At 42.5% G+C, this 21,409-nt stretch overlaps 1 protein-coding gene across 3 annotated transcripts in view; it reads right to left on the reverse strand.

Annotated features, from left to right (window-relative positions):
* Positions 1 to 7,743: 7,743 nt before the first annotated feature.
* Positions 7,744 to 21,409, reverse strand: part of LOC143781837 (ATP-binding cassette sub-family B member 5-like) — a 121,734-nt gene continuing 108,068 nt past the window's right edge. Inside the window, exons 24-28 of one of the 3 annotated variants that reach the window (XM_077268719.1) lie at positions 14,011 to 14,167; positions 13,631 to 13,828; positions 12,562 to 12,768; positions 8,978 to 9,124; positions 7,744 to 8,824 (exon numbers count right to left, since the gene is read on the reverse strand). In XM_077268719.1, coding sequence (XP_077124834.1) covers positions 8,627 to 8,824; positions 8,978 to 9,124; positions 12,562 to 12,768; positions 13,631 to 13,828; positions 14,011 to 14,167 — 907 coding nt within the window. In that variant the 3' untranslated portion in view covers positions 7,744 to 8,626. The remainder of the gene's footprint in view (positions 8,825 to 8,977; positions 9,125 to 12,561; positions 12,769 to 13,630; positions 13,829 to 14,010; positions 14,168 to 21,409) is intronic. The other 2 variants (XM_077268720.1, XM_077268718.1) reach the window with 2 other exon arrangements.

Below are 21,409 nucleotides of genomic sequence, written 5' to 3' on the forward strand. Positions count from 1 at the left end.
ATGCAAATTGCCTCTTCTGAGAAAAAGAGGACTTAAACTCTACAGCGCCACCTATAGATTGTTAGAATGCAATATATGATTGCCCATGTAAAACAGTAAACAATCAGATATTACTATTATTGTTGTTATTGTAATATACTAAGACAGCATTTTTTTTGTTATCCATATTTAAAAAAAAAGAAATACAATTGGACATGCTTTTTTTCTAATTCTCCATGTATTTTCCTATTTTCGAAATGGAATCCTGATAACTTGCAGTTTTCTCTCTGGCTATTTAGACTAATAATAGGTTACTATTTTCTTTCAGCAGAGATTGCTTTTTAGTAGTCATCTCATTACTTTAACAGACACAATTAGGCTGTGTTCACAAATTGTGGTCATTTTTTCATTTTATTTTGCTGTGTAGCATCACTGTGATTTTAAAAAACTGCGCCACCCCTACAATGTGTGAACATGGCCTTGCAATAACAGCTACAGCATATATACATACCACTGGATGCACTATTCACAACAAGTCATGGTCACAGCAGACCTCCTTCCCCTCCCTGCACAATGACCTCTGCACAGGTCACAGAGCATGATTGGAAAACTCTCAACAAGTCAAATCCTGACTATTACTATCTATGGTCAATGTGGCAGCTCTGAGGGCTGCTAACAAGAAACTCAGGCAAATCAACTGACACCACCTATAATGTAACGCTGGGAGCATCACTCTGTCCGAAGCCTTTAAAGACTGAGAAAGCACAGCGCCTGCGCAGTCTGGACCCACACAGAGTGACGCATCCGGGGATGAGGACTGTGGCCCAGGAGATAGCGGTATGCGTAAGTACTGATCTCTGACGGAGAAGCAGGGACGTGCCAGGAGGGTGAGTATGGCCGGGGACAGTGAGCCATGTGATATTCCACGTGCCCAGCGCTGCTCTATCTTCCGAGTCCTCTGGCTGTGAGGTTCAGGTCAGAGGGGGCAATGACGTGGTTAGTGCGCGCCCTCTGACTGAACAGTCACAGCCAGAGGACCCGGAAGACAGAGCGGCTAGCGGCAGTGGAACAGGGACAGGTAAATATCGCAAATGCCGGCGGCCTGAGCCACCAGTGAATCTAGCACCTGACCCCCATAGCGCGTCGGTGTCCCCGCCTGCTCAGGCCCGCGGCACTCGGCATCCAGCGATAAGAGGTGAGTATGTCATTTTTATTTTTTTTTAATCACAGCAGCAGCAGCATATGGGGCATATTATGCTATGGGGCATCTGATGGGGACATCAACCTTTATGGCGCAGCATACGGGGCATATTATTCTATGGAACATCTTATGGGGCCATCAACCTTTATGGAGCAGCATACGGGGCATATTATGCTATGGAGCATCTGATGGTGCCATCAACCTTTATGGAGAAGCATAAGGGGCATATTATGCTATGGAGCATCTTATGGGGCCATCAACCTTTATGGAGCAGCATACGGGGCATATTATGCTATGGAGCATCTTATGGGGCCATCAACCTTTATGGAGAAGCATAAGGGGCATATTATGCTATGGAACATCTTATGGGGGCCATCAACCCATACGGAGCAGCATAAGGGGCATATTATGCTATGGAGCATCTTATGGGGCCAACAACCTTCATGGAGTAGCATACAGCATACAGGGTATATTATGCTATGGAGCATCTTATGAGGCTATCAAACTTTATGGAGCAGCATATGGGGCATATTATGCTATGGAGCATCTTATAGGGCAAACAACCTTTATGGAGCAGCATATGGGGCATATTATGCTATGGAGCATCTTATGGGGGCCATTAACCTTTATGGAGCAGCATGTGGGGTATATTATGCTATGGAGCATATTATGGGGCCATCAACCTTTATGGAGCAGCATGTGGGGCATATTATGCTATGGAGCATCTTATGGGGCCATCAACCTTTATGGAGCAGCATACGGAGGATATTATGCTATGGAGCATCTTATGGGGCCAACAACCTTTATGGAGCAGCATACGGGGCATATTATGCTATGGAGCATCTTATGGGGCCATCAAACTTTATGGAGCAGCATACGGGGCATATTATGCTATGGTGCATCTTATGGGGCCATCAACCTTTATGGAGCAGCATATGGGGCATATTATGCTATGGAGCATCTTATGGGGCCAACAACCTTTATGGAGCAGCATATGGGGCATATTATGCTATGGAGCATATGATGGGGGCCATCAACCTTTATGAAGCAGCATACCGGGCATATTATGCTATGGAACACCTTATGGGGGCCATCAACCTTTATGGAGCAGCATGTGGGGCATATTATGCTATGGAGCATCTTATGGGGCCATCAACATTTATGGAGCAGCATACTGAGCACATTATGCTATGGAGCATCTTATGGGGCCATTAACCTTCATGGAGCAGCATGTGGGGCATATTATGCTATGGAGCATCTTATGGGGCCATCACCCTTTATGGAGCAGCATACTGGGCACATTATGCTATGGAGCATCTTATGGGGCCATTAACCTTTGTGGAGCAGCATGTGGGGCATATTATGCTATGGAACATCTTATGGGGGCCATCAACCTTTATGGAGCAGCATGTGGGGCATATTATGCTATGGAGCATCTTATGGGGCCATCAACCTTTATGGAGCAGCATACTGGGCACATTATGCTATGGAGCATCTTATGGGGCCATTAACCTTTGTGGAACAGCATGTGGGGTATATTATGCTATGGAGCATCTTATGGGGCAATCAACTGTTATAGAGCTGCATATGGGGCATATTATGCTATGGAGCATCTTATGGGGCCATCAACCTTTATGGAGCAGCATACCAGGCATATTATGCTATAGAGCATCTTATGGGGCCATCAACCTTTATGGAGCAGCATGTGGGGCATATTGTGCTATGGAGCATCATTTGGGGCCATCAACCTTTATGGAGCTGCATATGGGGCATATTATGCTATGGAGTATCTTATGGGGCCATCAACCTTTATGGAGCAGCATACGGAGGATATTATGCTATGGAGCATCTTATGGGGCCATCAACCTTTATGGAGCAGCATACCGGGCATATTATGCTATAGAACATCTTATGGGGGCCATCAACCTTTATGGAGCAGCATGTGGGGCATATTATGCTATGGAGCATCTTATGGGGCCATCAACCTTTATGGAGCAGCATGTGGGGCATATTATGCTATGAAGCATCATTTGGGGCCATCAACCTTTATGGAGCAGCATGTGGGGCATATTATACTATGGAGCATCATTTGGGGCCATCAACCTTTATGGAGCTGCATATGGGGCATATTATGCTATGGAGCATCTTATGGGGCCATCAACCTTTATGGAGCAGCATACCGGGCATATTATTCTATAGAACATCTTATGGGGGCCATCAACGTCTATGGAGCAGCATGTGGGGCATATTATGCTATGGAGCATCTTATGGGGCCATCAACCTTTATGGAGCAGCATACTGGGCACATTATGCTATGGAGCATCTTATGGGGCTATTAACCTTTGTGGAGCAGCATGTGGGGCATATTATGCTGTGGAGCATCTTATGGGGCCATCAACCTTTATGGAGCAGCATATGGGGCATACTATGCTATGGAGCATCTGATGGAGCCATCAACCTTTATGGAGCAGCATGTGAAGCATATTATGCTATGGAGCTTCTCATGGGGTCATCAACCTTTATGGAGCATTACATGGGGCATATTATTCTATGGAGCATCTTATGGGACCATAATTAACCTTTGTGCAGCATTAAATGGGGCATATTTTGATGTGGAGCATCTTATGGGGCCATTATTAACCTTTGTGCAGCATTATATGGGGCATATTTTTGTATGGAGCTTCTTATGGGAACCATCATGAACTTTATGGAGCATTATATGGGGCTCCTGATTCAATATGGATATACAAAAACATTTAACCTACTGATGTCTCAATCAATTTTACTTTTATTGATATCTATTTTTATTTTTGAAATTTACCAGTAGCTGCTGCATTTCCCACCCTAGGCTTATACTTCAGTCAATAAGTTTTCCCAGTTTTTGTAGCAAAATTAGGGATCTCGGCTTATGCTCGGGTCGGCTTATACTTGAGTATATACGGTACCTATCCGGTGTTGCCGCGGGGTCCCTTTGGGCCGGAGGCTGGGGCATGAATCCTCCGTCGGAAATGGTGCATGCGTATAGCGTACTTCAGGTGCCATTTTGTAAGTTATGCATCCAGAGATGAGGATTGTGGCGCCGGAAACGGTGCCTGCGCAGTCCGCTCATTCCGCTGCCATTTTTATACTGAATCTATATATAAAATACATCAGCGGAGCAAGCCAGTGACTTTTTACTGCGCATGACAGAATGGGGCGCAGGATGGGGGCGCAGGATGGGAGCAGCACATGACAGGATGGGGGCGCAGGATGGGAGCAGCACATGACAGGATGGGGGCGCAGGATAGGAGCAGCACATGACATGATGGGGGCGCAGGATGCGAGCACCACATGACAGAATGGGGCGCCGAATTGGAGTAGCACATACCAGGATGGGGGCAGCACATACCAGAATGGGGACGCAGGATGGGAGCAGCACATGACAGCATGGGGGCGCATGATGGGAGCACCACATGACAGGATTGGGGTGCAGGATGGGAGCACATGACAGGATGAGGGCACAGGAAGAGAGTAGCACATGACAAGATGGAGGCACACAAAACAGGATGAGGGCGCAGGATGGGGGCTGCACATGACAGGAAGGGGGTGCAAGATGGTAGCAGCACATGACAAGATTAGGGCGCAGGATGGGAGCAGCACATACCAGGATGGAGAACATATACCAATATAAATGCTCGCCACCCGGGCGTAGAATGGGTTCAATACCTAGTAACTCTATAATCAGAAAATGTAAACAGATTAACAAATTAGAAAAAAATATATATGTTTTCTTTATAGTTGGTTTTAAGAAATAAAAAAAAAGGTATGTTCCTTTTAAATGAATTTAAGTGTAAAGAAATGACAGACATCCAGTGTTTTCTTTGTGTGGTTTTTATTAGTTATTAGTCAGCGGAGCGTCTTATACACATATTGAGCAATCCTATAAACAATAAAACTGCAAATCTTCAATATATTCAAAGAAAAACTCCTCTCATGCTGCACGTTTACCATCCACAGTTTATATTACACAACATATTGAACATCTTTGTAAATATAGTACTTTGCTTTCCATCTGCTACTATTGATTTATATGATGTTTTATTCTCCATTCAGACCAAGTGACAGACAGAATATTATAAAAATGCTGCGTGATTCCTCTTTCCACATGGTAACTTGTAAGTCAATTGTCAGTCACATGAAAGTCAGTGGTGAGCAAATAAACCACTCAAAAAATTCAAAAAGGGAACTAAAAGAGGTTTCATATTCATTTTGGATGTAATATAAAAAAAATGCAACACATTACTCATTTTAGCACACGATACAAACACAACTTTCTAGACTGATGTAATGGGGTTGTCAAGGATAGAAAGTAGAGTCTGTCATTTTTTCTAGAAACAGACCCTCCCTTGTCCATAGCTGTGTTTTGTACCCCAGCTTGATTTAGGTGGGGCTGTAATACCAGGTATGGCCCATGTATAAGAGAGGCGCTGCTTCTAGAAAAAAACAACTGAATAATGGTTCTAAATCAGGACATCCTCTTTTATTGGTGAATGTCATTAATGGGGTTTTTGCTTTAACAATATATTTATAACTAAATATAAAACAAAATTTGATATAGATTTACCTACATAATAGATTGTTTACCCATAAATACTAAAAACACCTAACAGAAAAATTAAGAAAAACATACCATAAGGAAACAGCCTTACCCAAACCTGTCAGATGATAAATGCACTAGCAGGATGCAGCAGGCCCCCACGATAGGTGTTTTTGAAATTAGTGTTAGGACTCGCAAGTATGAGGACACTTGATGTTGTGTTGTGAGCTTATCTATTTTTGCCAAAATATCAACCAATACCTCATTTAATATATTTATTATATGCGATAAAAAATAATGCACATAATAAACACATTAAATGAGGCATTGGTTGATATTTTGGACAAAATAGATAAGCTCGCAACCCAACATCAAGGCTCCTCTTACTTGCGAGTCCTAACACTAATTTCAAAAACACCTATCGTGGGGGCCTGCTGCATCCTGCTAGTGCATTTATCATCTGACAGGTTTGAGTAAGGCTGTTTCCTTATGGTATGTTTTACCCATAAATACTAGAAAGAAAATAAAGAAGTCTTGAAAAAAAATATGATGGATACAGTAAAAATTACAATTCTGGTAACAGTCAAACCTGAAGTAATGTGGCACCTTTTATATAGAAATGTACTCAGTCAACAGGAAAGCCTAGTATAGAGCACTCGACTTTTAATGGAGTTGCCCTTGCAGAGAATGTGACAAAAAGCCAACGAGAGGGAAACGCGTAGGGAAGCATACATGGTTATGGTGGGTACAATTTACTAGCCTGACTTGGGGACTGCCCTTGTCAGGGCAGGAGCAACACAGGGGCACGGCTGGGTAGTGCAGATACTGTTTTCCCTCCCCCTTGACATAGATGGATGCTCCTGTGAAGGAAACAGCATATTTGGTGAGAAAAACCATTTTTTTATCGAGCACTGGTTACATGAGCACTGTTTATGCACTTTATCACTTGTGTCTTGCAGAGAATGTCCAGCCTTTTCTTCATTCTCAATAAGTGAACAATTTGTGCTGACTATTTTCCGAGTATATTTTTATAATGTCTAGTGCTCCATTTTACTAAAACAGAACTCCAAATCCCTCGTCAAGACACACATATGATAAAATTCTGTCTGCTTGCAGCCATCACTAAGCTTACCACATACTGTTTATACAATTACCAGCTAACTAATAGAACAGTATGCAGTACGCTCCCAAGCGCCCCCTAGAGGAATCTGAAGGCAGATTGAATCTAATCACTTTTCCCATAGGACAATTCCCACCTTGGAAATGTTCATCTACCTTAGGCCGGCGTCAGACAAGCGTATGGCATCCGATGCGAGAGCATCGGATGCGATATGCTAATGACCCTGGGCTCCTGCTCCGCTGCGAGCGGGAGCCGAGTGTCATGCATCTGTACTCCGAGCCTCTCGCCCAGAGAGGATCGTAGCACAGCTGAGGAGATGGAGAAATGAATTTCTCCATCTCCTCCATTGCCGGGGTCAGCGTGTATCGCACATCACTCGGATGATATCTGAGTGGTGTACGCTGTCTCACTCGCACCCATAGGTTTATATGGGTGTGAGTGAGCTGAGACTCGGCCGAGTGTCCGTGACATTTCACTCGCACACTGAAAACGGCAGAGAAAAAATATGGTGAAGGGAGCTGCCCCATAGATGAATACTGGTCCGAGTGCTATGCGATTTTTTATCGCATAGCACTCGTCCATATTCAACAGTAGTGTGACTCCGGCCTTAGGAATATGCTGCTGCCAGTTGACGTTTGGCCACACCTGCGAGGATCTCTTCATCTCTCCATTACAAAAGGAGTTCCATAAATAGTCAAACATGAGTACACAGCCATATTCAGTCACTCCCAAATAAGTGAATGGAGATCGCAATCCCCGTGTGCTGACCTCTCCACGATGGGGGTCCATGGGGAGGTCTCGTTATCAAGACAGGTCTAGTGTTGTGTGTCTTGTGCCTTTTTTTCCATCCATTTCATTATTCTTTTTGAACCTTTCTTGAAGTCTATTTTATACATGAGATTTCAGATGTTTTCACCATTCTCATCAATTATGACTTTTAAAAAGTTACACAATTTTGAACAATTCCACTCCAGTCCCGTCAGTGTATTTTTGAGTACATCAGTTGTTAGTTCCATTTTTGGCATCAAAAGTGACAAAAGCAGTTTAAGACAGAAACAAATTAATGAATCGCTAGCACCATTTTAATAAATTTGGCACCAAAAACAGCAACTAATACTGCAAGACAAAAAAGGAAAGTGACTTAAAAAATGCAAATAATAAATTGAGGCATAAGTTACGACCTCTATAAAGATTAAGAAATCAGTCATCATTGAATGTTTTTTAAATAATGTTAAAGTCATTTACTTAAAATATCACAGAACTGTCATCCCATACATCAGAATTGTCTTCTACATGTATTCCTGATCATCAGATATCAAAGAAACCAAATCATTTCTATTTGTGTTAAAAAATGCTTATACTATAGCTAGAACAATCTATCTATCTATCTATCTATCTATCTATCTATCTATCTATCGATCTATCTATCTATCTATCTTAAGACAGACATCTTTATAAAGACAGTGCAGTCTGCCTTATTTATCCCGATGCTCATGCAGTTGTATATTCGCACTTCTTGATCATTTCCAATAAATAAAGATACTAAGCAGTTGAGTCTCATCAGGGTCACAACTCTCATCATAGAGACCTTAACCCCATGCTGGAGATGGTAAGACTCAGCAGCTCGCCCTCTTTATACCGATGTTTGCTCTTCTTTATGCCGTTGTGTTGAGTAGTCGCCCATTCACGACTGCAGGAGTTGACGTTTCGCACCACAATAGTGTGCATCTGATTCTATTTCCAGACTTTATCAAGTTATAGTTTGTGCATTCACAAGTTCATAATACTCCCCTCGGTTAGCGAGAAGCTGCTGGTGAGTTCCCTTTTCTATCACCTTCCCGTTCTTCATAACGATGATGAGATCTGCATTTTGGACGGTGGACAGTCTATGAGCAATGATGATACAAGTTCTTCCTTTCCGTGCTTGATCTAGTGCTTGTTGTACAATCTAACCATGATAAAAAAAGATAAAGTCAAAGTTTGACCAAAAGAAACAGCCAATAATGAATAAAGACCCTCCTGTCTCTCATGCTTCCACATTACTACTCAAATCGGCTTATGGGTTTGCAAAAATTTGTAATAAAAAATATTTTACCCTCACCTTTTCACTCTCATTATCCAGGGCTGAGGTGGCTTCATCAAGGAGTAGGACTTTAGGAGAACGGATAAGTGCTCGGGCAATAGCGATTCTCTGCTTTTGACCTCCTGACAGCTGGGTGCCTTTACCTCCAACTGATGTGTTATATTTCTGAAGAATTGATTGTACATAAAGGAAACAACATATTAACATCTCAACAAAGGCTCATACTTATGAATGTACTACAGATCTGTACAGTTCCTCAATGTATCATCTATAATAGGGATTTATGACCCATACTCTACTCTTAGTTTCATATGGGGAAATACAGAGGTTTTCTTACAAAAATATTGGAATGTATGAGATTGCTCTTAGTGGAGGCTTTTGGACTTCCAGAGAGTATTACATGGCACTACATCTATCACACAGTGGCCATGTAACAGACAAAGCCTAAGATAAGAACAAAATGAGCATACACCTTGTATTAAGCAAATAAAAAAATACTAATAGTACATGTAAATAAAATAATATAGTGTACTTAGTTAACACTATTTTGATCAAAAAAGCTAAAAGCCATCCCACTATCTTTAGAATTAAATCCTCACCTGGTCTCAACCGACCTCATGGGGGCAGAGCAGGACCCAGGCCCGACTGCTCAGTCACCTGACTATGGGACGCTATGGTATATAGATAAAATGCCTACTTTTAAAGGGGGGGGCGCATGCCCCATTTGTACAAAGTACAAGAAACTTCAGCAAAAACAAAGAAATGAGCTAGAGCATAAGTTATTATAAATGCAATTTGTAGGAGCACATTCACACTTTGGCCATTTAACAGACAAAACCCCTAAGATGAAAACAAAATGAGCATATACCCTATAGTAAGTAAATAAATAAATAAATAGTAGCAGTGCATGTACATAACATATGGTACTTAGTTAACACTATTTTGATGAATAAAGTATTGTAAGTACCCTATGTTAGAATCATAGAATGGTAGAGTTGGAAGGGACCTCCTGGGTCATCTGGTTCAACCCCCTGCTCAAAGCAGGATTCACTAAACCATCCCAGACAGATGTCTGTCCTGCCTCTGTTTGAAGACTTCCATTGAAGGAGAACTCACCACCCCTCATGGCAGCCTGTTCCACTCATTGATCACCGTCACTGTCAAAAATGTTTTTCTAATATCTAATCTGTGTATCCTCCCATTCAGTTTCATCCCATTGCTTCTAGTCTTTCCTTGTGCAAATGAGAATAAAGATGATCCTTCTACAATGTGACAGCCCTTGAGATATTTGTAGACAGCTATTAAGTCTCCTCTCAGTCTTCTTTTTTGCAAGCTAAACATTCCCAAATCCTGTAAACGTTCCCCATAGGACAGGGTTTGCAGACCGGTCACCATTCTGGTCGCTCTTCTCTGATCTTGCTCCAGTTTGTTGATGTCTTTTTTAAAATGTGGTGCCCAAAACTGGACACAGTATTCCAGATGAGGTCTGACCAAAGAGGAGTAAAGGGCAATAATGACTTTGCGTGATCTAGACTGTATGCTTCTGTTAATACATCCCAAAATTGTATTTGCCTTTTGTGCTGCTACATCACACAATGTTGACTTATGTTCAGTATAAGATCTATTAGTATACCCAAGTCTTTTTCACAAGTGCTGTTGCTTAGCCCTATTCCTCCCATTCTGTATATGCATTTTTCATTTTTATTGCCCAGATGTAGAACTTTGCATTTTTCCCTGTTAAAAACCATTCTGTTAGTTGCTGCCCACTGCTCCAGTTTATTTATATCTTTTTGAATCCTTTCTCTCTCTCTTCTCTAGTATTAGAAATCCCTCCTAGCTTCGTGTCATCAGCAAACTGTTTACACTCAATTCCTTCATCTAAATCATTGATAAAAATGTTGAACAATACAAGGCCCTGGACAGAACCCTGTGGTACCCCACTTGAGACATTCTTCCCACTGGATGTGCAGCCATGTACGACCACTCTTTGGGTCCGATCACTAAGCCAGTTATGAATCCACCTAACAGTTGCCTTGTCCATTCCATACTTGGTCATTTTTTCAATAAGGATAGTGTGAGATACTTTGTCAAATGCTTTTCTGAAGTCAAAATATACTATATCTACAGCATTTCCCTGATCTACCCAGTCAGTGATTCTGTCATAGAAGGAAATTAAATTAGTCTATAATATAGTACTATAACTAAGTTAATCTATATATAGTACTACTTCATACAAACAGAAGTGTGGCTCCCCTTTTTTGAGCTAGGCATTTTATCTATATACCTTCCCGTAGGCATGTGTCTGCACAGTCAGGCCTGTGTCCTGCTCTACCTCATCTATAATTAGGTTGGTTGATACAACATAAGGTTTTAATACTAGAGATAGGAACATCCTGGATTGGGTACGCCTTGTTACAGTGGGATGGTTTTTACAATAAATTTGATGAAAATAGTGATAACTAAGTCCCCTATGTTATTTACATGTACCATTACTATTGATTTACTTACGGAGTATAAATTAGCAGTACACTACTTAAAGCACTGGAGCGTTTTCTTTTTTCAGTGCTGGAGTGGCGCTTTAAGTGTATTCCTCCGGTTCCCAGTCATATACTCACCCTCTGGCGTCTTCACCATTTTTCAGCACCACTCCGGTCCCACGGCGCCATCTTGTGAGCGCAGCTTCTGACTGGCTGGAAGTCAGACGCTATGTCACAAGCTTTCAATGCAAGTCTATGAAAGGCAGAACGAGGACAGAACAAGACTCTCATAGACTTATATTGAAGAGTGACCTCCGAAACATTGGAGCCATCGGCAGGTCACTTTTTGCCAGAGACCAATGGGAGCAACGCTGGAAAACGATGAAGGTGGCGGTGGCAGGTGAGCATGAGACAGGGGCAGGGGAATAACATTTAAAGTGCCACTCCAGCGGTGCAATAAAAGAAACAAAAGACTGGAGTGGTACTTTAAATAGAGTAGGGATGTTACACTTCCTCCATAGTGTGCACAGCCATCACGTTGTGGCTTCTACTTCTGTATGCAGCACTCAGAGTGCGTATGTGTGTGCAGGTGAAGATCTTGTTTGTACCTGTATGTATGTACTTGATCCAGGGAACTAGTCTTATTGCCATATGTGGAATTAGGAAGGAATTTTTCCAACAATATGGGGTAAATAAAATCAGTCTCATGGGGTTCTTGCTTTCCTCTGGATCAACATCTTAGTGTTAAGGTTGAAAAAAGACACTTCGGATTCAACCTACCACCTATGCGCTATGTATCCAGACTATGTGTTATATTATATGGCACTATTATACAAGCCTTGGATGTCATTATATTTGTATATACGATCATAAAAAGCACATTGAGTTAAAATGTACCCCCACCAAAGTTTATAGCAGGAGTTATAGTCTGAAGAAGGCAAGGCTAGCGCCCATTCATTATTCTTTATAGCCCCATTATTTTTTATGTAGCTATAGACTTTGTCCCTTTACTCATTCCCATGGGAGAAACTCGACATGGTCTCAGGATGCAAAATAAATCTAATTGGCTAAGGATGCAGAAAATGCATATATTTCATAGTATAATCCTAATCACATAATATTTACCTCCGGCAGCTCTTCTATGAAGGAATGGATATTGGCAGCTTTTGCAGCTTGTTCTATCTCCTCCATGGGAACTTCGCGAGAGTTGTCCCCATAAGCGATATTTTCAGCAATACTGCGGTCAAACAGCACTGGCTCCTGGGACACGATTCCAATCTGATTTCTTAGCCATTGTAGATTCAAGCCCTTTGCTGCACTTTTGTCAAACAACTGAAAACAGAAAGTCCATATTGTAAAATTTGACATAATTAATAAAATTAATACTAATATACCGGTGCCATCTTTTTTTAATTAAAGTTTAAATGGGGTTTCCAAGCTTCAGGTAAATTTCTGCAGTCACTCTGTGCAACAGTGCAACAGCGTTTTGGTAAATCCTGACTGTGCAATGTGCACACTGTCAGGATTCTGCTAATTTGCCAGACTGAGCAGGCTGTCATATGTTTTGTTCCACTGCAGAAATGTTTTATTTTTACGGGTCAGTTGGAAGGCGGTCTGCGGTGCCCTACAGTGCCATTTTATGTGTGATGCTGTCACTGAACTAAGGAATGATAATCTTCGGGTGACAGTTACAATAAACGAGCAGAGGAATAGATATACTGGGAAAGAGTCTGGTGCTTTCTGAGGGACACATTGCATAGTGACACTGATAAACTTCATTTCTAGGTGATGTCAGAGAGAGCCCATATAATCAAAAGGTTTGTGATAGACTGGAGTAGACAGTGGGGAGGGAATATACTGTATGTAACCTGTTGGGATTCAGGGCCAAAGTAGAATTGCTGCCATACTGTCAGTGTAAGTGAATGTACAGTAATCCAAAGGGTAACATTTCTCCTTGCGGAGAGTGACATGTCAAGACTGAGGTGAGGAGACTTTTAAGCCACATTGATCCTCTGGCAGCAACTGCAATCCCAGGGCAGGGCCAAAGTGGACTGGATTCGCAGCAAAGAACATACATTTTGTCTTATTCTACTGCTCTGTACATTTATGATGAAACTTTGGATTTTTGACTCAATTTTCCTAAATGTATTCACAAAGGATGATTAACAATTTTAACAAACATGTCAGATCTTACCACCGCTCCTTGGATTGGATCATAAAACCTCTGGAGCAGCTGAATAGAGGTGCTTTTTCCGCATCCACTGCTGCCAACAAATGCCACTGTTTGGCCTACGGATATTGCCACAGACAGCGCTTTCAGCACAGGCACATCCGGACGAGATGGATAGTTGAAGGAAACTTTTGATATTTCCAAATTGCCTTCATATTTTTCCTATTTGCACAGAAAATAAATAAAAATTTGAATAAAAATAGTATAATGATAATATTATACCAATATACAGTATAATAATAATAATAATCATAATAATAATATAATATTAGTATAAGGTTCAGTAAACCAGAACCATCTTTTTACACATCATGGTTGTGCTACACGCTGTGTCATTCACTTACTGGTTTCTGTCCTTCCATGCTGTAGCTGTCAATGGATGGCTCAGTGTTGAATAGATGAAACAAATGGGAAGCGGCAGATTTGGCTTTTGCATAATCAGGAGCAAAGGATAATGTTTGTCCTACAGTGATAGCTCCGTACGCCAGGCAGGAAAACACACTGTGAAATATATCATATATTATTTTCATCAGACATTTTATTTAGTTTCTCAAAACATCAGTTTATCCATGTAGTTAAAAAGAATTAAACACAATATTTAATATTTTATTTACTTGTATAAGATATTTTGGTTTACATTATTTTCCAATAATAAGGCCGTGTTCATGCTGCATTTTCTGCAATGAGTGTTTTATTTTTCCAAAAGTGTCCTTCTGTTCAGATGGCTGCAGAAAAGTTGTCTGCTATATTTTGTGCCAGTCTGAACATATAAGCAAATAAACATTTTTAGAAAAAAAATAAAGATCATTTTAAAGCTATATCATTATTATTATTATTATTATTATTGTTATTTATTGTTATAGCGCCATTTATTCCATGGCGCTTTACAAGTGAGGAGGGGTATACATAATAAAAACAAGTACAATAATCTTGAACAATACAAGTCATAATAGGTACAGTAGGAGAGAGGACCCTGCCCGCGAAGGCTCACAATCTACAACAGTTTTCTGCCCTGTTGAGGGTTCGCATGCATCTGATTTTTAGGCCATGTTCACTATCAGGTCAGTATTTTAAATTAGTATGTGGAAGACAAATCCAGGAGTGGGTGATAAATACAGAAGTGGTGACGTGTTTCTATTATACTTTTCCTCTGATTGTTCCTTTCCTAGTTTTGGCTTATAAATACTGACCAAATACTGCTAGTGTGAACATGGCCTTAGGGCTTTTCACAGGGCCGCCATCAGGGCATGACAGCCATTACTGCTGTATGGGGCCCGGTCAGCAGCAGTACACAGAGGGGCCCGCAGATCTGGGGCCCCACTGTTGTGCTTCTTCTACTGACCGGGCGCCATCATGCACTAAAATACTGTGCACTGCGGCGCACATGTCGGCGCTGGGGCCCGGGAGCCGTTTTGGAGCTGTGCACGGCCGTCTTACCTAGTCGGCTGCACAGCTCCTGCTCGGCTGTAGCTAGAATGTATGGGCTCCCTGCAGGTCCTGGCTACAGCCCATACATTCTAGCAATCTCAGTAGTGAATGTGCTAGAATGTAGGGGCTCCTGTCAGGTCCTCTCAGCAGCCCATACATTCTAGCTGCTGCTTCACTGCTGGAAACACTAGACGCCCCGGAACGACTGAGGTAAGTATTAAAAACATTTTTATTTTTTAAATAGGTGAGGTGGGGGGGGGGGGGTGAGTGAGACTGCAGATGATGGAGTGTGTTTTAGGGAGTACTGCACATGAAATGATAGGGTCTGCAGATGATGAAGTGGGGGGGGACTGCAGATGAAGTGAAGGGGGGATAGGGGACTGCAAATGATGATGTGGGGGTGATGTGGGGGTGATGGGGACTGAAAATGATGATGTGGGGGTGATAGGGACTGTAAATGATGTGGGGGGACTGCAAATGATGATGTGGGGGTGATGGGGACTGCAAATGATGTGGGGGTGATGGGGACTGCAAATGATGTGGGGGTGATGGGGACTGCAAATGATGAGGGGGTGATGGGGACTGCAAATGATGTGGGGGTGATGGGGACTGCAAATGATGTGGGGGTGATGGGGACTGCAAATGATGTGGGGGGACTGCAAATGATGTGGGGGTGATGGGGACTGCAAATGATGTGGGGGTGATGGGGACTGCAAATGATGTGGGGGTGATGGGGACTGCAAATGATGATGTGGGGGTGATGGGGACTGCAAATGATGATGTGGGGGTGATGTGGACTGCAAATGATGTGGGGTCACTGCAAATGATGTGGGGGGACTGCAAATGATGATGTGGGGGTGATGGGGACTGTAAATGATGTGGGGGGACTGCAAATGATGATGTGGGGGTGATGGGGACTGCAAATGATGATGTGGGGGTGATGGGGACAGGAAATGATGTGGGAGTGATAGAGACTGCAGATGATGAAGTGTGTTTGAGGGGGTTCTGCACATGATGAAATGATAGGGGGCTTCAAATGATGAAGTACGGGGGACTGCAGATGAAGTGACGGGGGGGATAGGGGACTAAATGATGATAGGGGACTAAATGATGAAGTGGGGGTGATGGGGACTGCACATGAAGTGAGTGTGAGGAACGTGGACAGCAATTGAATTGAAGGTGGGGGTGGGGAGAGCCAATGGTGTATTGAAGGTAGGGAGAGCAAATAATGAATTTTCAGGGTGGGGAAGAGCAATTCATAATGAATAGAGGGTGGGAGAGAGAGAAGACATGGCAATGAATTGAGGCAGAAGGGGCATGTAACTATAATGAATTGGGGTAAGGGTTAGAGCGGGAGGTAAATAGTGGGGGTCGTTGAGGATAAAGTGACTGGTAATAAATTGGGAGAAAGAATACAGGTGTTAATTAATTTATATATTACATGGGGAAAGTGGCTATATACAGATAGTGGGGGCACAGTGGCGGATTATAATTTATATTTGGAATGGTGGGTTGCATAATAACCAATTATACATTAATGGCGGGTGAACGTCTGTAGTCAGATGTGTAGTGTAGAAGAAAGGGAAAAAATGGGGAATGTGCTCTGGAAGTGGTGCTCTAAACAACTGTGTTATTTTATGCAGAGACGAGTCCTGGCAGAAAGAAGTGATAGCGGTCTGCGCTGGATTAAAAAGAAACGCAAAGATGAAGGACTTTAGCTAGATACGTCACTGGTGAGTATGTTACCTGTACACTGACACCATACACTGTATACTGTATACAGAGCTCCTGTGTATAATGTCACTGGTGATCACTATATTAGCTGTACACTATACACTATATACAGAGCTCCTGTGCATAATGTCACTAGTGATCGCTGTATTACATGTACACTGTACCCTATATACAGAGCTCCTGTGTATAAAGTCACTGGTGATCCCTGTATTACCTGTACACTGACACTATATAAAGAGCTCATGTGTATAATGGCATCGGTGACCACTGTATTACCTGTACACACACTGCATACTAAGTACAGATCTCCTGTGTATAATGGCACTTATGGTGATAGTATTTTTTTAAAATTAATGATCAGTATTGTACTATTAAGTCACAATGTGGTGGTAATATGTTGTCCGGCCATGGTGTAGCGGTATTTGTTCCTTGTATGTGCTATTATTCGGTCACAGTGTGGTGGTAATATGTGGTCTGTTCATGTTGTGTTGGTATTTGTTCCTTGTATGTGGTATTATTGGTCATTTGAAAAATTGAAAAATAAATAAAAATACACCTAAATTGTATTGCATATTTTAACAAATGTCTAATAGGTTAGAGTAGAGTAGGGCCCGGCCAAAAGAGTCTACCTTGTTGTCGTCTTAGATTAAAAAAAAACCTTTTGGCCAAAACAAACAAAACTATGTGTTTGATCTGGTGATGGGAACTGTTAATGTGTGATTTGTGAGAAGTGGAGTTTTGCCAAGAGACAGCGGTGGGGCTGTGGACAGTTTGAGGGGTGGAGGCGGGGCTGGGGTGGAGCCTGGGCGGAGTCTTAAGGGGGCCCTGAAAATTTTGCCAGTATGGGGCCCTGAAATTCCTAGTGGCAGCCCTGGCTTTTCAGGTGAAAACTCCAAGAACACTGTAGAAACTCAGTGTGGACATAACCTAATAAGAAGTGATATTCACGTCAAATTCATTGCTGATTATATAGCTGTATGTACACAGATATACATCACAAAGTGCCCACTACTGTAAATAATAAAAATATTAGGTCATAAAGACTGTGTAAAAGCACATGGTCACAGGCACATTGAGAAACATTTGATAAATAGGCTCCAAATTGAGCTTCAATACTGTTGTACCTCCCATGTGTTGCACTAGCACGGCTCTAGACATCTTACATTTTTTTTAAAGTGAATTAAAAGGGACCTGGGCTTAATAGGTATATAACTTTCCCTACATTTATTTATGGCGTGAACCTCTGTGATAAATTTGTTACAGTTTCTCACTGTCACTTTAAGTTTATAATTAGTGATGAGCGAATATACTCGTTACTCGAGATTTCCCGAGCATACTCAGTGTCCTCCGAGTATTTTTTAGTGCTCAGAGATTTAGTTTTTCTTGCCGCAGCTGAATGATTTATATCTGTTAGCCAGCATAAGTACATGTGGGGATTCCCTAGCAACCGGGCAACCCCCACATGTACTTATGCTGGCTAACAGATGTAAAACATTCAGCTGAGGCACTGAAAATGAAATCTCCGAGCACTAAAAAATACTCTGAGGACGCCCGAGCATGCTCGAGAAATCTTGAGTAACGAGTATATTCGCTCTTCATTATTTATAATCTATGAGGGCGATTCTTCAAAGTGTTTTACCAGAAATATGGTGTAAAACACTTTGAACAGTCACAATATTTTTGTTGCCTTGTTACATTCTGTGACTTTTGTCATTTTCAAACAGCTCCAACAAAATGGATGCAGTTGGGCAGGAGGAGCTAGAAATGTTACTGCAGTCTAGTGATGAGCGAGTTTACACATTGCTCGGGTCTTCCCGAACACGCTCGGGTGGTCTCAGAGTATTTGTTAGTGCTCTGAGATTTAGTTTTAATCGCCTCAGTTGCATGATTTATGGCTACTGGACAGCCTGAACACGTGGGAATTCCCTAACAAACAGGCATTCCTCACATGTATTCAGCCTGTCGAGCAGCCATAAATCATGCAGCTGAGGCGATGAAAAGTAAATCTCCGAGCACTAACAAATACTCGGAGACCACCCGATCGTGCTCGGAAAAACCCGAGCAACAAGTATACTCGCTCATCACTACTCCAGTCCTGATTGGAGTAACTTTTAGGGAGCAGTCAGACGGCCATGTAACCCAGCCATGCTTGGAATGTCAGGTGGCTCTCCTGACCTGAGTGTGACAGGTATGTAGAAGATATACATAAAACTGTCACGCCCGGGTTAGGAGAGCCACCTGCCAGTCCGAACATTGCGATGTGATCATCGTCTGTGATATACGGCCATCTGACTGTGCCCTTCTGGTGAGATGCATACCACTGACTAGACGTGCCAAATTAATTAAGCAGAATGCACTTCTAAATTAATTCAGCTCATCTTATTCCTGCTTTGTAATGCGCCAATGAATATGGATCTACATTTTAGAAAGCATTAGTAAATCTGCCCCATTATTCTTTATTGACATTGGAAAATTAAAAAAAGAACAAAAAAGCACTGACACAGGAAAAACCATTTGAAAAGAAAAATGGGAATAGTGCTAGTCAAATCATGGGTACCTTAAGTGCTATCTTTAAAGCATCACTCCAGCATATTTTGTAATTCAGCGTTGGAGTGGTGCAGCTAATCTAAGCTCCCTGACCCCAGTATTATACTGATCAGCCATCCGTTGGAGTTTTGCAGCTAATATAAGCTCTCTGACCCCAGTATCATACTTATTAGCCACCCATTGGAGTGGTGCAGCTAATGTATGCTCCCTGACCCCAGTATTATACTTATCAGCTGCCCATTGGAGTGGTGCAGCTAATGTAAACTCCTTGACCCCAGTATTATACTTATCAGCCGCCCATTGGAGTGGTGCAGCTAATGTATGCTCCCTGACCCCAGTATTATACTTATCAGCTGCCCATTGGAGTGGTGCAGCTAATATAAGCTCCCTGACTCCAGTATTATACTGATCAGCCGCCCAATGGAGTCGTACAGCTAATGTAAGCTTCCTGACCCTAGTATTATACTTATCAACCGCCCATTGGAGTGGTGCAGCTAATGTAAGCACCCTGACCCCAGTATTATACTTATTAGCGACCCGTTGGAGTGGTGCAGCAAATATAAGCTCCCTGACCCCACTATTATACTTATCAGCTGCCCGTTGGAGTGGTGTAGCTAATGTAAGCTCCCTGACCCCAGTATTATACTAATCAGCAGCCCATTGGAGTGGTCCAGCTAATATAAGCTCCCTGACCCCAGTACTATACTGATCAGCTGCCTGTTGGAATGGTGCAGCTAATGTAAGCTCCCTTACCCTAGTATTATACTTATCAGCTGCCCGTTGGAGTGGTACAGCTAATGTATGCTCCCTGACCCCGGTATTATACTTATCAGCCACCCATTGGAGTGGTGCAGCTAATATAAGCTCCCTGACCCCAGTATTATACTGATCAGCCACCCATTGGAGTGGTGCAGCAAATATTAGCTCCCTGACTCCAGTATTATACTGATCAGCCACCCAATGGAGTCGTACAGCTAATGTAATCTCCCTGATCCTAGTATTATACTTATCAACCGCCCATTGGAGTGGTGCAGCTAATGTAAGCTCCCTGACCCCAGTATTATACTTATCAGCCACCCGTTGGAGTGGTGCAGCAAATGTAAGCTCCCTGACCCCAGTATTATACTAATCAGCAGCCCGTTGGAATGGTGCAGCTAATGTAAGCTCCATGACCCAAGTATTATACTAATTAGCTGTCCGTTGGAGTGGTGCAGCTAATGTAAGCTCCCTGACCCCAGTATTATACTAATCAGCAGCCCGTTGGAGTGGTGAAGCAAATGTAAGCTCCCTGTCCCTACTGTTATACTGATCAGCTGCCCGTTGGAATGGTCCAGCTAATATAAGCTCCCTGACCCCAGTATTATACTTATCAGCTGCCCGTTGGAGTGGTGCAGTTAATGTAAGCTCCTTGACCCCAGTATTACACTTATCAGCTGCCCGTTGGAATGGTGCAGGTAAAATAAGCTCCCTGACCCTAGTTTTATACTTATCAGCTGCACATTGGAGTGGTCCAGCTATTGTAAGCACCCTGACCCCAGTATTATGCTTACCAGCCATCCGTTAGAGTGGTGCAGCTAATGTAAGCTCCCTGACCCTAGTATTATACTTATCAGTCGCCCATTGGAGTGGTGCAACTAATGTAAGTTCCCTGTCCCTACTGTTATACTGATTAGCTGCGCGTTGGATTGGTACAGCTAATGTAATTTCCCTGACCCTACTATTATACTGATCAGCTGCCTGTAAGCGTGGTGCAGCTAATGTAAGCTCCCTGACCCCAGTATTATACTTATCAGCCAAACTTTGGAGTGGTCCAGCTAATGTAAGCTCCTTGACCCCAGTGTTATACTAATCAGCTGCCCATTGTAGTGGTGCAGCTAATGTAAGCTCCCTAACCCCAGTATTATACTTATCAGCCGCCCATTGTAGTGGTGCAGCTAATGTAAGCTCCCTGACCCCAGTATTACATTTATCAGCCGCCGTTGGATTGGTGCAGGTAATATAAGCTACCTGACCCTAGTTTTATACTTATCAGCT

Source organism: Ranitomeya variabilis, chromosome 6 (assembly GCF_051348905.1).
Source record: "Ranitomeya variabilis isolate aRanVar5 chromosome 6, aRanVar5.hap1, whole genome shotgun sequence".
NCBI lineage: Eukaryota > Metazoa > Chordata > Amphibia > Anura > Dendrobatidae > Ranitomeya > Ranitomeya variabilis.